At 51.6% G+C, this 15,354-nt stretch overlaps 1 protein-coding gene across 1 annotated transcript; it reads left to right on the forward strand.

The window, feature by feature from the left end:
* Positions 1 to 4,480: 4,480 nt before the first annotated feature.
* Positions 4,481 to 11,349, forward strand: SCGB1A1 (secretoglobin family 1A member 1). Its single transcript, XM_034646214.1, has 4 exons — positions 4,481 to 4,575; positions 7,954 to 8,113; positions 10,558 to 10,745; positions 11,097 to 11,349. Exons 2-4 carry the CDS (start codon positions 8,059 to 8,061, stop codon positions 11,127 to 11,129), a joined length of 276 nt encoding a protein of 91 aa, XP_034502105.1. The 5' UTR covers positions 4,481 to 4,575; positions 7,954 to 8,058; the 3' UTR covers positions 11,130 to 11,349.
* Positions 11,350 to 15,354: the final 4,005 nt, after the last annotated feature.

Below are 15,354 nucleotides of genomic sequence, written 5' to 3' on the forward strand. Positions count from 1 at the left end.
AAAGCTAGGTCATAGTTGAATCGAGTTGCAGTAAGCTAGGGGAAATAATGTTACCTAGATAAATATTCATTACTTACAATTTTGAGGGTTTCTTTTTCTATTTTGGAGCCAATAGATACATGATCACCTGGGGGACACGCTAAAAAATTCACAGGTCCTACGCATCACGGCTGGTGGCCAAAATGGCGGGAATGTCCAGAAGCTGCCAGGCCCTCCTGTGTCAATGCAGGGATCAGCCCGAGGAGACGCCAAGGCAGAAGAGAATAAACCAAACCCACAGGGGGAAATCAGCTTCCGCTCGGGGCTGCATCCAGAGCAAGCACAGAGCCAGAAGCCCGGGGTGGAAGGAGGCTGAATTCTGCAGCTTGCCCAATGCGCGGACCCAATGAGCTGATCTCATGAACCTGCGGCCTGACCAGTCCCCCTTCAGCAACCCAGCCAGATGGATAGGATCAGAATGGCCCACCCACGCCTCCAACCCATTTCCTGGGCCGTGCTGGGACTTGCAGCAAGCCGGATGCCAGCCCAGGCTGCACCCCAACTTCCTGCTCATTAGGGTACACCAAGCGCTGAGCCCCGGGGCTGAACATCCGCTCCCAGTCGATACCTCTGGCTGTATGGGATAGAGGCTGCTGCTGGCCCAAGCCTTCCCACCCACCATTGCTACCAGACTCTTAAGTGGGGCCTGCAGAGTCTTCCCAAGGGGCGTTGAACATGACCACCAACGGGCCTCCATGTGCACACACACGGGCCCTGAATGCTCGGGGCTGGGGGCGGGGGTGGGAAGGAGGACAAGCGGGCCTAGGGCCTTACAGTCCAAGTCCCCAAGGGGGACTTCTGGATCCCCCGGGACCCTCAGGCTCTGGCTGAGTCTCCTTCTCCCGCTCCTCTCATGGGCTAGAACCAGGCACCCCTCCAAGGCAGACTCCGTGGCCACTCCCCCAGCCCTGCCCCTAAAGCTCCAGGAACCCAGGGTCAGGGCTCACACAGACCCAGGCAGAGTCAACACAGTACAGTTCTGGTTGGGGGCGGGGTGGGGGAAGGCGGTGCTGGCAGGAACCGGGCAAATTCACCGCCATGCCCACAGTGCTAATAACCAAGTGGCTTGTCTTCCCTCAGACAGTCTATCTTTGCACGGGGACCCGGTCACTGCCCCGCGTAGCCAGAAACAGCAGCTCCCAGCCCTCCCCCTGTGCCAAGGCAGGCTCGAGGGTTCTGGCCTGGAGATCACAGTGTGTAGGGTTTAAGGATTTGAGGAGCAGGTGTTAGAGTCTAAGAAACTCTGAGCCTTGACTAACACTTTTTACATAACTGCTGCACACAGCAAATCAAAGGGGGAGAGAAACGCACACTCCCCCCCGCCCCCGCACCGAGCAGGGCTTTCCAGGGCCAGCAGGGAAGGGTCCCACCCAGAACTGAGACAAACCCCCAGGCTCCTACCTGGAAGGTCATTGCCCCGGGAACAGCAGGGGCTAACTCTCAGTGAACTGACCAAGGGCCATGTCAGACCTTCCTAATGGCAGTAGAGAGGTCTGATGTTAGGTTCCTCAGAGACCCAGGAGCCAGCTCTTCTGTTCCCAGGACCTCAGACCGTGAAGGTGGGATGTAGAGAACAAAGTCCGAGGCTGTGGGTGATGTGCTGGGAGACCCACAGGCCCCAGCGACTCTCGCCACCAGCTCACAGAGGGACCGACCCACTAGGGGCAGCACTGGGAGCACCCAGGGGTCCAGCATGTGACTCCCACACCTGAAACCAAGTCTGAAAGATGGGCTGGTCTCAAGAGACAAGATCACTGGCTCGTGGAGTCAGACCCAGGAGGACGGTGGTATTTCATATCATGGGGGTTTCGTTTTGTTTTCCTTTAATAATGAAGAGTTTTTTATTTTCAGCTTTCAGGAGGTTTTGTTTGTTTACATCTTAGGTAAGTAGCCCTTCAAATAAACCTGTGATATTCCCAAAGCAGAGGGAAATAATCAAACTAAAGCCTCAGGCCCCCACTGTGATGCCCAGAGCTGATGGCCCCAGAGGGAGTTGGACAAGGAAGAGAAGGACCTGGGTGGTTGATTGACAGATCTGGAAGGGCCCACAGAGAACAGCAAGGGGGGCAGCCTCAAAGCTGCGTCCAAGCCCATGCATTTGGTGGTAGACATGGGGCTGAGTCAAGGTGACCCCAGGGAGGGTGAGGCATCAAAGACATGTCTCTAGGTTATGTGACAAATCGGATGGTGAGATCATTTGCTGAGATATGGAATCCTGGGGAGAGATCTACCAAATTTAGGAGCAAAGATCATGAGTTTGACTTTGTACAAAGTGAGTTTGAAGGCCTTTGAAAGATACAGATGAGGATTTCTAGCAGGCATTGGATGGTCAAGGCTGCAGTTCTAAGAATGCTGAGATGGAGCTAAAAATTAGGGAGTTGTCTTAACATAGGAAGTAAATGAAACTATGAGCAGGGATAAGGTGCCCAGGGAGGGAATACAGAGGAGGGGAGGGAAAGGAAGGAAGAAGGAACATGGAGGAACAGAGGAGCCAGAAAAGGAGCCTCCAGAGAGAGATGGTGGGAACAAGAACAGGACATGCACATTCCCCTGCAACAAACCGTGGAGAATAGCACGGACAGCCCTCGATGGCACAAACAGAAGTCTTTCACAAAGGCTGCATTTTTAAGATTCTTGGCCCAATGAACTGTCTTGATGACACTCATCAGGCCATTCTCTGGGCAGCCACTGGACTGTGTTGTGTCCCCAAGTAGTCACGCTATGTGTCCAGGAAGCCCTCCTTGGTTCAGTCGAGAACACATGGAGAGATCCTCACTCTACAAGTCTACAACTCAGGGGACACGAAGCTACTCCTGGATATTCTTTTTTTGTTGTTTTAAAGATTTTATTTATTCATTTGACAGAGAGAGAGACAGCCAGCGAGAGAGGGAACACAAGCAGGGGGAGTGGGAGAGGAAGAAGCAGGCTCCCAGTGCAGTAGCCTGATGCGGAGCTCGATCCCAGAACACTGGGATCACGCCCTGAGCCAAAGGCAGACGCGTAACGACTGAGCCACCCAGGCGCCCCACCTCCTGGATATTCTAAGCCTCTTGACACAGCTTACATACAGGTGGACCTCAGAGCTCCTCTTTCTTCGTGTAACCTCACCTATCACCTCCTGGCCCAGGATCAGGTCAGGAAGATGGGTATCAGCTAAGCCACCCCAGCTCAGCATGTGATGGACACAGCGCAGTAGTTGGAACAAAAGAAAAGCTCATCCCGATGGCCTGGGCTGAGCATGGAAGCAGGTCCTCCCTGCCTTGGTCACGCATGCGTAGGCTTGGACAAGGAAACTCCAAATTGGAAGACCTTCCTCTCGCAGCTTCCCAGCGGAGAGACAGGCAAATACAATAGTCGGCAAGGTTCATTCACAGAGCACGTTCTCCACGCCAGCACCACTTTTGTGCAACAGATAATAGTATCATGTTCACTGCACAGACACGGAAATCGAGGCAGAAAGGGGTTACCTCCTTGACCCAAGATAATACAGCTAGTAAGCGATGGGTCTGGGATTCAACTCAGCCCAATTCTAAAACCTGTTCTACATTTTTTTATTTTATTATTTTATTTTATTATTTATTATATTTTATTTTATTATTATCTATCTTTTTTATTACTTTTTTAATTGTGGTGAAATGCACATCTTAATCATCTTGCAGTGCTAAGTTCAGTGGCAGCAAGGACATTCACATTGTTGTGCAGCCATCCCCACTGCCGACGTGCAGGACATTCTCAGCACCCCAAACTGAGATTGTCCCATTAAACAAAGATAACTGCCCATTCTCTTCCCCTGCAGCCTCTGACAAGCCCATGAACCTGCCTCTGTAAGCGTGACGCCTCTAAGGACTTCATGTAAGTGGAGTCATAGCGTGTTTGTCTTTCTGCAACTGGCTTGTCACTTAGCATAATGTCCCTAGGGTTCATCCATTCTGTGGCAGGTGTCAGACCTGTTCTCTCTTAATAATTTGTTTTGGGGGCGCCTGGGTGGCTCAGTCATTTAAGCCTCTGACTCTAGGTTCCAGCTCAGGTCATGATCTCAAGGTGGTGAGATTGAGCCTCGCATCAGGCTCCAAGATCAGTGAGGAGCCTGCTTCAGATTCTCTCTCTCTGTCCCCCTCTGTCCTCCCTGGATTGTGTGCGCTCTCTCCCTCTCTCTCAAATAAATAAATAAATAAAGTCTTCTTTTAAAAATTTGTTTTGAGGGGCATCTGTGTGGCTCAGTCGGTTAAGCATCCACCTCTTCATTTCAGCTCCGGTCTTCATCTCAGGGTCGTGAGTTCGAGCCCTGTGTTGGGTTCCGTGATGGGTGTGGAGCCTACTTAAAAAAAAAAAAAAAGTGTTTCTAATCGATAGCATATTTACACAGTTCCAAATTCCAAGGGCACCAAAGTGTTGAAAGTGGAAAGTTTCCTTTCTCAGTCTCCCTCCCGCATGGTTGTTCCTTCTGGAAACAGCCAGTACCACCACTTCCGGAGAATTTTTATGCATACACAAGCAGTTACCTACACGGATTCCGTTTTGCTCTTTCTCATCCAGGTATTTTTTTTTTTTACTCTGCTCTGCCTTGTTATTGTTTCTCTTCCCTCTGCAGTCTGCCGTGGAGATCATTCCACTCTTAGTTCAGAAGACCTTCCTCTCCTGATCTTTCAGTTCCTTGTTGTTGCATCATCTGAACACACGGGGGCTTCCTCAGCGAGCCCGCGTGGCTGGCTAGTTTGGAACTTGTGGTCTCGAGTGTGGTTAGGCACCCCTGAGCCTCATCGTGGCCTCCAGCTCTCACATGATGAGCAGGGCTCCTGCGTTGACCCTGCCATGGCTCCCTGTTTAGCAACCATGACATGAAAGTCAAGTAAAGAATCGCACAGTTGAAACAATGTATGGGGAGGCCATAATCGAAGAGTATAGAAGTAAGAGATCAGCCACGGGAACTGCAGGTCAGAGAAGGCTCCACTCTGTCCCCATCCCCAACCCTATTCCACCTGGCGTCTTCTTTCTGTCGGGAAATAGCACCCCATGCACCCACCTGCCCCAGCCAGAAACCCACCTGGCTCATCCCGTCGCCTCCCTCTGCCTCACCTGTCCTAGCCAACATTGAGCCTGTCTGGGGGTCTCTCAGACCCTCACCCTGCTGCCATCAGCCGATGGCTGATGTCCAAAGCCAAGCATCCCTTCTGCCGACCTGCTTGGTCACCCCCTCTCACCCCGCCCCCACCCTCAGAGTAGTCAGGGGCATCCCTACAAAAGGGATATTAGACCACATCTCTCCAGATAAAACCTTCCAGACTGTGCACCCGTGTTCACAGCAGCATTGTTCACAATAGCTAAAAGGTGGACACAACCCAAGTGTCCAACAAATGGATAAGCAAAATGTGGTCTGCGCATACAGTGCAACATTATTTGGCCTTAAAAGGAAAAGAAAGTCTGCAGTAGGTCACATGGATGAACCTCGAGGACACTACGCTGAGTGAAATGAGCCAGTCAGAAAGATGAAGGCCGCGGGAGCGCATGCAGAGAACGCACTTAGTGATCAGAATCATAGAGCCAGACAATAGAACGGGGACCGCGGGGGCTGGCGACAGAGAGGGAGATGGTGTCTCACAGGGAGTGTTTTGGGTTCTGTAAGACGAAAAGAGCCATGGGGAAGGACAGTGGGGACGGCTGCACGACATGAATGGATTTAATACACTCAACTGTACACGTAGAAATGGTAAAGATGGGACACTTTGCGTTATGTGTATTTTAACACATTTTTTTAAAGCATTAAAAAGGAAACCCGTTCCAGAGCTTCCCAGGACTGTGAGCATAGAGACCTTACTCAGCAGGAGGCCCTGCAAGATCTGGGTCCCCGCTCCCCACTGCAGGCACAACGGCCCCTCTGTGCTCCCCGGGCACACCCTGGTTCTTCCCACCTGAGGGCCTCGGTGCTGCCGTCCCCTCTGCCCAGACCCCATGCCGTGGGTCTCAGCATGGAGTCACCTCCTCGAAGTGACTGCCGCTGACTCCCCCACCTGCTTTCTACTGCATGTCCTGCTTCGTGCTCCCCTAGCACCTGGCACCCCTGCAATTATGTCCCCGGCTTCACAGCCTCCCTGCCGGTCTCTGCCACCAGCACGAAGCTCCTCGGCGTCGGGGACCTGGGCCTGCTTCATCTGTCACTGCCTCCCTGCTCTGGGTGGAGGCTTCCAAGGAAGCCGACGCTGAGACGGAGCCTGGAGGGCAAGACCACCATTAGGGATAGTAACTGTGCAGGGCAGGGGCCGCAGCAGGCTTAGGCAGAGGGAAAGCTGGCTGGCAATGCGGGCCTGGCAAAATCTCAGCCAGCCGGGCCAGAAGCTCTGGAGTCAGTGTCACCCACCCCAGTTGTTCCTCGTGGTGCAGAAGTGCCATCCTTGCTCGGTCACCAGAGGGGAGCGGCCTCAGGAAGGGTGTGACCTTGAGCGGGGCAGCGTTCTGTGTCCGGGGCAAACCCCAAAGGGACGGGCATCTAGCCGCTGTCTGCTGACCACGCTCCTCACGGCCAGGTGACAAGCTCTTCTTGACGGGGCTTCAGGCAGTGCTCCAACCCCGAGCCCCCAACCCCTAGCACAATGCTTGGCACATAGTAGGTGCTCAGAATGAATGAATGAATGAACATTTGATTGACTCTCGAAGTACAAACAGGATTTGGAGAAGGAGACAAGGCAGGAAATGTGTATTCCGGGCATGAGGTATCCTTTGTGCGAAGATAGAAAGGCATGAAAAAACACATGGGATGTTCCTGAATCCACAAACACAAAGATAAGGTTAAATCACTATGTGGCTTCTGGAAGTGGGGGGATGAGGCTCAAATGATAATAAGCAAAGGCCAGTGGACAAGGGCCTTGTAGATCACACTTGGATTTTACCCTGTCGGCAAAAGTGTGCTTTCGAAGGGTTCTGAGAAGGAGAATTGACATGATCGGCTGGTTCTAGAAAGATCACTCTGCTGGCCTTCCTGAGGATGGCCAAGGAGGGCAAGCGAGGGATGGGAGGCCAGCCAGGAGCTGGCTGTGAGCAGGCCGGGCCTGTGTCCCGAGGCACGGCTACCGGAGGAGGGCAGAAGCAGCCACGGGTGCAGCAGCAGGAGGGGAGAAGGGGCTAAGGCCAAGGTCAGGAACCCCCAACAGGAAACCAAGGTCAGCAAAGAGCAAACATCTAAAGAACAAGGATGGTCGGTCAGGGAGGAAATCAGGAAAGAACAGGGCCGTGGAGGGCAGGAGAGAAAGCAGTTCAAGAAGGAAAAAGTCAAGAGGGTCAAGACCGTTAAGAGGTCAAGCGAGACAGGGCCTGAAGTGCCCATGAAGTTGGTCCCCAGGAGGGCAGGACTTGAGAGCAGCTTTGGGTGGGAAGAGACCCAGCCCACAGCAGTGCATTCTCCAGTCTGATCTGAGGCTTGGGTTTCTCGTGGGCTTTCGAGATGCTTCAGTCCAGGGTCTCCCCTGAGGTTGACCATGGAGATGCTCTGGTCCTCGTGACCCTCCAGCCGCCTTCTTTGGAAAGGCAATGGGAGGAGCCCAATGGTGCATTAGGATTCCCGAGCCCTAGTCCTGTGGAACAATGTGTGAGGGGCCTTAGGCCTCAGTTTCTCCTGGGGTGATGGGTCCAGGTGGACTCGGCAATTGCCACTGTTGACCTGGCCTGCCCCGGTGCTCAGATTCAATGAGAGTGGCACAGGTAGCCAGGTCTCCACACCCTCTGACTTGAGTCCCCTTGTGGCCACCACACAGGACTGTGGGTTTCCCCATCCAAGTGCCCCATTGTGTGAACTCAGTTCCAATGAAGAAAGAAACCGGGTTAAGAAAAGAGAATATTTACTTTTCCCACCAAGCTGATACCCAGGTAAATAGTGTGGTCCCATCAGTGGAGCCCAGGCCCTGCCCTCCTCCCCCTCTCCAGGTACAGCCTGGAGCATTTAAGAAGGCACCCTGATGGGCATATCTCACACAAGACCACCCGATCCAGAGACAGGCCAGCACCTCACTCGCCAGCCTCCTGCCCACCATGAAGCTCGCTGTCATCCTCGCCCTGGCTACCCTGGCTCTCTGCTGCAGCCCTGGTGAGTGCCCAGGGCCCCTCTCCCCCAAGCCAGGCTCAAGAATCCTTCCTGCTGCCCAGTGCTGCCCAGGACAGGGGACAGCTCTTCAGCTGGAATGCTCACTCCCAGCCAAGAAGCTGGGTCTGTGAATAGGCCAATCTTGGGAACTTGGGGAGCGCCCTGAGCCCATGAAGAAACCTGGAAGGAATCCCACCTTCCATAGCCAACAACCTCAGAGTTGCAGCGTTGGAACAGACTGGAGGCAGGGGTGGGCGAGATCCCGTAATAGATGTGTGTGTCCAATGACCAACAGAATAGGAATAATGAGCTCCTCAGAGCCCAGTCTTGGAGAGACCCCAAGATGCCAAGGGATCTTGGTACAGTGCCGCCTTAGGTTTGGGGTCTCCACACCACTCTGGCAGCCAAAGGGGCTAGAAGGAGCTGCAGAGCCTCATGTCTCCAAAAAAATCCAAGCTAAGGCAAGGTCTCCCACTCTGGGCAGAGAGGAATATTCTAGAAAAGGATCTTCCCTTTGGGAAACTGCCAACCCAGAGTGGAGTTTTCTAAACATTTTTGTCCTCTGCCAAAAGGATTAGTAGTCTCTGAATAGTTGCAGCTGTCACTAAGAGGAAAAGAATGAAGGGGGGGAGAGGGAGAGAAGGAGGGAAGGAGGGAGGGAGGGAAGGAAGGAAGAAGGGAGGGAAGGAGGGAGGGAGGAAGTTGGACCCCACCTCTCTCCAAGCCCTTTGATCTTTTGGTAATTGAGTTACTTGGCTTTTACTCTGTATCAGCCCCTTCTACTCCTTTCAATAAGCAAACAAACAAAAAGTTTTTTAGCAAATTTCAGTTAATTCACTTTGAAAGTTTCATGACACCCATGGCAATAAGTGTGATGACCCTGGGGAGGGGCAGGGGAGTTGGAAAACCAAAACCAAGAGGCAATGGGGACAACTACTGTGGAGAGATATTCGTCGTTAAGGGGAAACAACATCATTTTGGACTGACATGTACAGTTGACACGTAGTGAACTGCATGGGGGTTGGGAGTGCTGACTGCCCCCCACACAGTCAAAAATCTGCCTGTAACTTCTGACTTTTAAGTCCTCACAGTCTGCTGTTGACCAGAAGCCCTACTGGTAATATAAACCACTGATTCACATATATTTTGTATGTTGTATGTATTATGTACTGTGTTCTGACAATCATACCCGAATTTTTCTGAAATTTCTCACTTTTTCTAGGCAACTCAGTTCATCTGTCTTTTCACATTGTTGCAAATCTCAAAAAAAAATTTTTTTCCAATACATTTATTGAAAAAAATTCACATGGAAGGGGCCCCACGCAGTTCAGTCCCCGGTTGTTCAAAGGTCACTTGTATGTGAATTAGATCTCAGGGCTGGGCATAGAGAGGGTGGCTCGGCGTAGGGCTGAAATATGGTCCGGTGGATCTGAGGCATTTCTCTATCTGTGCGGGTACGCATGTCATAAGAACAATGAAAATATTCCCCGTTTGTTCAGCACTGACAATGTGCCAATCACTGTTCTGAACCCCTTTTCATCCTTACAATAACCCTATGAAATAGGGATATCATTCCCATTTTACAGATGAGAAAGGGAGCCACACAAAGAGAAAATAACTTGCCAGATGACATAGTAAGTTACAAAGCAGGGCTCTAAGTTCTGCAGGGGGTTTGACTTGGAGTGGCCACTTTGGGGGTCCCTGGAGTCCAGGCAGGGAAGCAGAACTTGCACACAAGGCAGAGGATTCAAGGACCAGGACCGAGACTCAGGTTGTAGGAAGCGGTGACTCTCCCCCATGTTCCTGGGTCAGGGGCCTAAAAGGGGAGCACAACCTGGGGAGCACCACGGGGGAAGGGAACATGGTGGGGCCAGGCATGGACACCAGAGGCGTGTGGGCAGGTGAGCGCACCACAGGGGCCCGGTGCTCATGGTGCACGTCTCTTCCGGGCCAGCTCAGGGGCTTGTGCTTGGCCCTGACGAGTGCTTCTTCCTGCCAGAGCCTGACTCTGCCACGTGCTCCCCGTGGCAAGTGGCTCAGACCATCACTAACCATTGGTAAGAGGCATGCTTCTGGCGAGATAACAACCAGAAACTTCCCTCGGTAGCCTCTTCCCAAACCCCCACTGTTGCATGAAAGCTCAGATTAGCCTCTTCTTCAATCAGTCCTCTGCCTAGAACTCGAACAGAAAGAACAAATGGCAAATTGCCCCACCCCGACCCAGGAAGTGCAAGGAGGGCTCGGGCAAGCCTCGAAAAGCTGGCTGCAACCCCGGGAAGCCTTCTCACGGTGCCAAAGAGCCACCTGCTGGGGGCACCAGCAGATCCTAGGCTCAACGCCATCCCAGCCACCAAGGGGCTGCTATCTCGTGCTGACGCCGCCCCTGCTGTCCTCTGGGGCTTGGAAAAGGGCCTGGACACGTGTGCTCTCTCTTTTCCATGCTCCAGCTTCTGCAGCCATCTGCCCAAACTTTCTGAACATCATCAAGACCCTCTTCCTGGACACGCTTTCCAGTTACGAGGCTGCGATCGAATTTTTCGTCCCAGACCCAGACATGAAAGACGCGATGGTCCAGCTGAAGAGTCTGGTGAACACCCTCCCTGCAAACACCACGGAGAACATTCTGAAGTTCACGGTACGCAGCTCCCTTCCCTCCGCGCTGCTCAGCAGCGGACCCCCACCCCCACCCCAGTCCCTGGGCTGCAGCCGTGCCCCCTTTTTTTGGAGCCCTTTCTAATCCAGAGAGGAGGGTCCCAGGGCAAATATTCCTGCAGGAAACAGACACAGTCATCTTACCCTTTGGAAGAGGCTTCTGAGAAATAAGCAAAACTCTTACTAGCTTAGCTCTTCCCAGAGCTACTGAAGCTCTTAATTGACAAGTGTCTGCATGTAGACATCTTGGTTAAACCTGGAGTTTCGCTCACTATTGTCTTGGGTTTTTTTGTTTTTGTGTTGTTTTGGTTTGGTTTGGTTTGGTCTGTTTTAGGAACTAGTCTTAAAAAGCCCAGTGTGCGCCTAGGATATAGAAGCTGAAAATCTCCAACTGCTGAAATTCTTGCAGCTCCCTGGACACGTCCTTCACTCTGTCCCCCCCTGGCTCCCTTCAATAAAGTATAAGCATCTCACTTCATGCTCCCACCCCCGCCTCTTTTTTGCGCACCTGCTAGAATGAGAAGGTCTGCCACTGCGAGAGTAAGGTTAGCAGGTGCAAAGAGCAAGGCAGTGGCCGTGCAAACACATCTCTGAGGGGCCCAGGTGCCTCATTTCCAGTCCCCCGCACACACCAGGCTAGCCACAGGTGGCAAGACAGTGTCCAGCACACGTGCCCTGGCCTGGGCAGAGAGCCACCCAGGGCCCTGCTCAAACTTAACCTACAGGAGAAGAAAAGGGAGTCCATATAGGGTGGCAGCTGACCTCAGACAGAATCCTCAATCTCCAACCATTTAGTGATGAAACTAACTGTCCTGTAAATATTGAAGCTGGTTATGCTACCCAGACACACCTGCAAGCAGAGATGGAGCTTTCCAGAGAGTTCCATCTCCCAAGGATCAGTGGAAACGTCTGTTTCAAGCACGTGGGCAGAGCAGTTGGGATCTCTTAGGGGCCGGGTGGTCCAGCATCAGAGGGCCTCACATCACACACAGCACACGCTCATTCATGGAAGGTGCCTGTAAGACGCTTACGCAACAAAGGCTAGAGGGGGGATAGGTTCAATTTCCTGATTAGGGATTCAAGGTTTTTGGGGTGCCTTTGAGGGTGACAGATCCTGCTTCCTCAGTGCCAACAGCGGGGTTCACGTGGAGTCCCCAGAGATGGCGGGCTAAGTTTTTTGTTCAATTCATATATGCTACGTGAAAATATTAATCAAACTATTTTTTAAAGGTGGTAGAGAATAGAAAAAAAAAAACCCTGCTTATGCATTTTCTAGATCCTTTATCTGTCGCCATCCTTAAGACATTATATTTCCAGGTTGGTTGGTTGTTTTTTTAAGTAGTCTCCATAACCTGCGCAACGCAGGGCTTGAACTCACGACCCCGAGATCAAGACCCGAGCTGAGATCAAGAGTCGGACGCTTCACCGACTGAACCACCCAGGCACCCCTATATTTCCAGGTTTAAATCGCAAAAGCCTACAAGTCAAACTGTCCGTTCACATCAGTCTTACTTTAAGGACATCTCCACTCAGAAGAGGATCTGGGGGTGGGGAGTGGTATCACAGACGCAGGGCTGGTCAGCACGGGGTTCCTGCCATCCACCGTCCGCGGGGTGATGCTCTTGCACCCTGACTTGCACCCCTGCCCCCTTCCCCGAGCCCCTGTTCGGTCTACTTTCCTGCAGAAAGAGAATCAGTCACCCCTTTCTTCTGTGGCAAAGGAGTCTTCAGGCGTGAAATTCATCCATAGGTGTTTACTGGCACCTTCGATGCTTGAGCTCTGAGGAACCCAGGAGCACATTTCGTAACCCAACAAGTATGTGTAACGCACTCGCTCTGGGCCAGGAGTGCACTAACTTCCAAGCATAGCTGTGTGGGTAAAGCAGGGGGTTCAGCTCTCGGCAGGCTGACAATCACATGGGGAAGCTCACCAGCTCTGGCAAAATAAACAAGACAATAAACAGGTAGATGAAACAGCGGTAAAAACCCTAAAAGAAACCCATGGAATGATGCGACCCAGAGCAGCTTAGACAGGCCAACTATAGGTCGCGAGGCCTCCTTCTTAGGCGGAATTTTCCAGCGAGCACCGCGGGCGGGTGGGGACGCGCCTTCCGCGCCCTCAGCGCCCGGGGCTGCCGCGGCCACTAGGAGGCGATGTCGGCCAAGGTGTCGGGGAGCGGACTCGCAGCTGGGCCTTGGGGCTCCCACCCCCTGCGCACCGCAGTCCGGAGCGCGGCCCGGGACAGATGATGAAACACAGCGCCTTCCCGGGGCCCTTTTATCGTGTATATGATTGCTTTAATTTGATTGTTGAGATTTTTTTTTTTAATCAGAATTCTGAGAAAACACAGGGACAGTCCCACAAACAAAGCTGCAGCCCAACGAAGGCTGCCAGCGACATGTCAGCCCTTTGGGAATTAGTAATAATTCCATTCCCAGACGATTCCAAGGGCGAGTCCAGCAGAATCTACAGCCCGAGAGGACCAAGGGGCGCTGCTCGAGCTGACCTTCGACCTCCTCCCGCCCCATTTTTCAATTCTGGCAGCAGAAAGCGCAACCTAATAATTATCTTTATAGTTGGCTTACTTGCTGGGGGGCATTCTTGCAATTTCTTATTTAGTCTTCACACAACCCAGATTCCAGAGCCCAGGCCTCAACCCCTGCTCTACAGAGAAGGAGATTCCAGAAGCAGGAATCTGCTAAGCCAATAAAGATTGATGAGCAATGTCCTCCCACCCCCAAAAATACACTTGCACGCACGTCCTCAGGCCACCACGCCCCACCCTTCACTGTGGGACAGTGCTGAGGGGCTGTGGGTCAAAGGAGGGACTGCAGTGGTAAAAATTCCAGAGCAGGTCATCGAGATTGGCAATTTCAAAAGAGATTCTTGGCAGAAGGTGGGACCCTGGTGGGGGGCCTCCGGACTCTCCCACTTCCTACACTCACTCCCTCGCTGCTCAGGTCATCATCAACTCACATACCTTCACCCCCCCCACCCCCTGCAAGCCATCCACCTAGATGAGTACTGTTCAAAGGATAAAGATCCAGGGCCGTAAAAGGTTCAGAATTTTAATTACCTATTCACAGCCTGAGAAGTACGTACCCAGGGTAAATAAAACACAGGTATCTGGAGATGAAAGGAAGTCCAGTAACATTGCAGCGAGTGTCGGCCTCAAGGGGGCTAGAGATGGAGGTGACCCGCATGGATGTGAGCTGTGTGTTCAGTTTTAAGGGAGCAGAATGCAAGATGAACTGATCCCAACCACAGAAAGAGCACGACTCCGTGTGATGCGTGTTGCCAGAAAACAGAAGGAAATTGGAGAACTGAAGGAATGTTCGTGGGTTCTTTTCTGTCTGCATATGCTTACCCGTAAGTTAGAGCACAGGTCCGCACACTCCGGCCAGTGTATTCAAGCCATGGCCTATTTTTGAAGATTTTATTTATTTATTTATTTATTTATTTATTTATTTATTTGACAGAGAGAGGGAGAGCAGCAGGGGGAGAGGGAGAAGCAGGCTCTCCGCTGAGCAGGGAGCCCGTACGGGGCTCGATCCCCGGACCCTGGGATCAGGACCTGAGCCAAAGGCAGACGCTTAACTGACCGAGTCCCCCAGGCGCCCCATCCATGGCCTGTTTTTGAATGGACCTCAAGCTAAGAACGGATTCTACATTTGAAGAAGGAAGAGGAGAGGAGGAGAAAAAGCCTGTTTACCCCTGTATCATCTAAATATATAATTATAAAATCAGCCATTTTCACTATGAATATGCCAAACAAAAACACAGGGAGGCCAGTGTACGAATGTAAGCCTCCTGCCTTCGAGAAGCATTACACACAAACTATCTAAAGAAAAAACTTAAAATGCATCCCAACGAAGCAAAAAAAAAAAGTATACATATTTATATGTATTTATATATATATTTCTCTCAAATATATATATATTTATATATTTTATATATATATTTCTCTCAAAATATATATATTTCCTCTCTCTCTATCTCTCTCTCTCTATATATATACATATATATATATATAAAACAAAGGAAAACAAAGCCAAGAAATTGTATTTTTAGCACTGTATTAGTTTTGGCCTTCACACCTCTGAGGAGCCCAGGGGAAAGACCACATTCCTCGATCACATTGTCAACCAAAGTGTGAATCTGGGTGAACACGGTCTTGGCAAATAGTCTGTCACCACCACCACCGGCCCACAAAGGAACATTTACTCTTGAAGGGAAAGAGGAATGGTGAGTCTCAGACATGCCGTCACAGTGCAAAATCCCGGGCTTGCCGTCCCTGCAAGTCACCGTGTCCCCTGACATGATGGATCCCTAGGAAAGCTGGTTTTACACCCTCAGTGCAAGGCAGTCGAGGTTAGCCTGGCAGAAACATCTATAAATGACTCACGAGGCAGGAAGAGGAAGCAAAACCAGCCCTCATCAACTTTATCTAGATGATGTGGATAAAATTATGACTAGTTTATGGCTGAGGCAAGGCATGCTGTTTGCGAAGGCCGAGGGGCCAGGGGGTGGTAATTCTCCGTAGGGTGACCGCCCCTCAGAAGGGCCTCAGAGAGACAATGAAATGCTCCTT

This window comes from Ailuropoda melanoleuca, chromosome 16 (genome assembly GCF_002007445.2).
Source record: "Ailuropoda melanoleuca isolate Jingjing chromosome 16, ASM200744v2, whole genome shotgun sequence".
Classification (NCBI taxonomy): domain Eukaryota; kingdom Metazoa; phylum Chordata; class Mammalia; order Carnivora; family Ursidae; genus Ailuropoda; species Ailuropoda melanoleuca.

Excerpts from the sequence above, each read along its gene's own strand:
- SCGB1A1 (XM_034646214.1), top strand. The coding sequence starts at position 8,059 with ATGAAGCTCGCTGTCATCCTCGCCCTGGCTACCCTGGCTCTCTGCTGC. Across the intron at positions 8,114-10,557 it reads GGCTCTCTGCTGCAGCCCTG|CTTCTGCAGCCATCTGCCCA; the intron begins GTGAGTGCCCAG and ends TCCATGCTCCAG. Across the intron at positions 10,746-11,096 it reads AGAACATTCTGAAGTTCACG|GAACTAGTCTTAAAAAGCCC; the intron begins GTACGCAGCTCC and ends GGTCTGTTTTAG.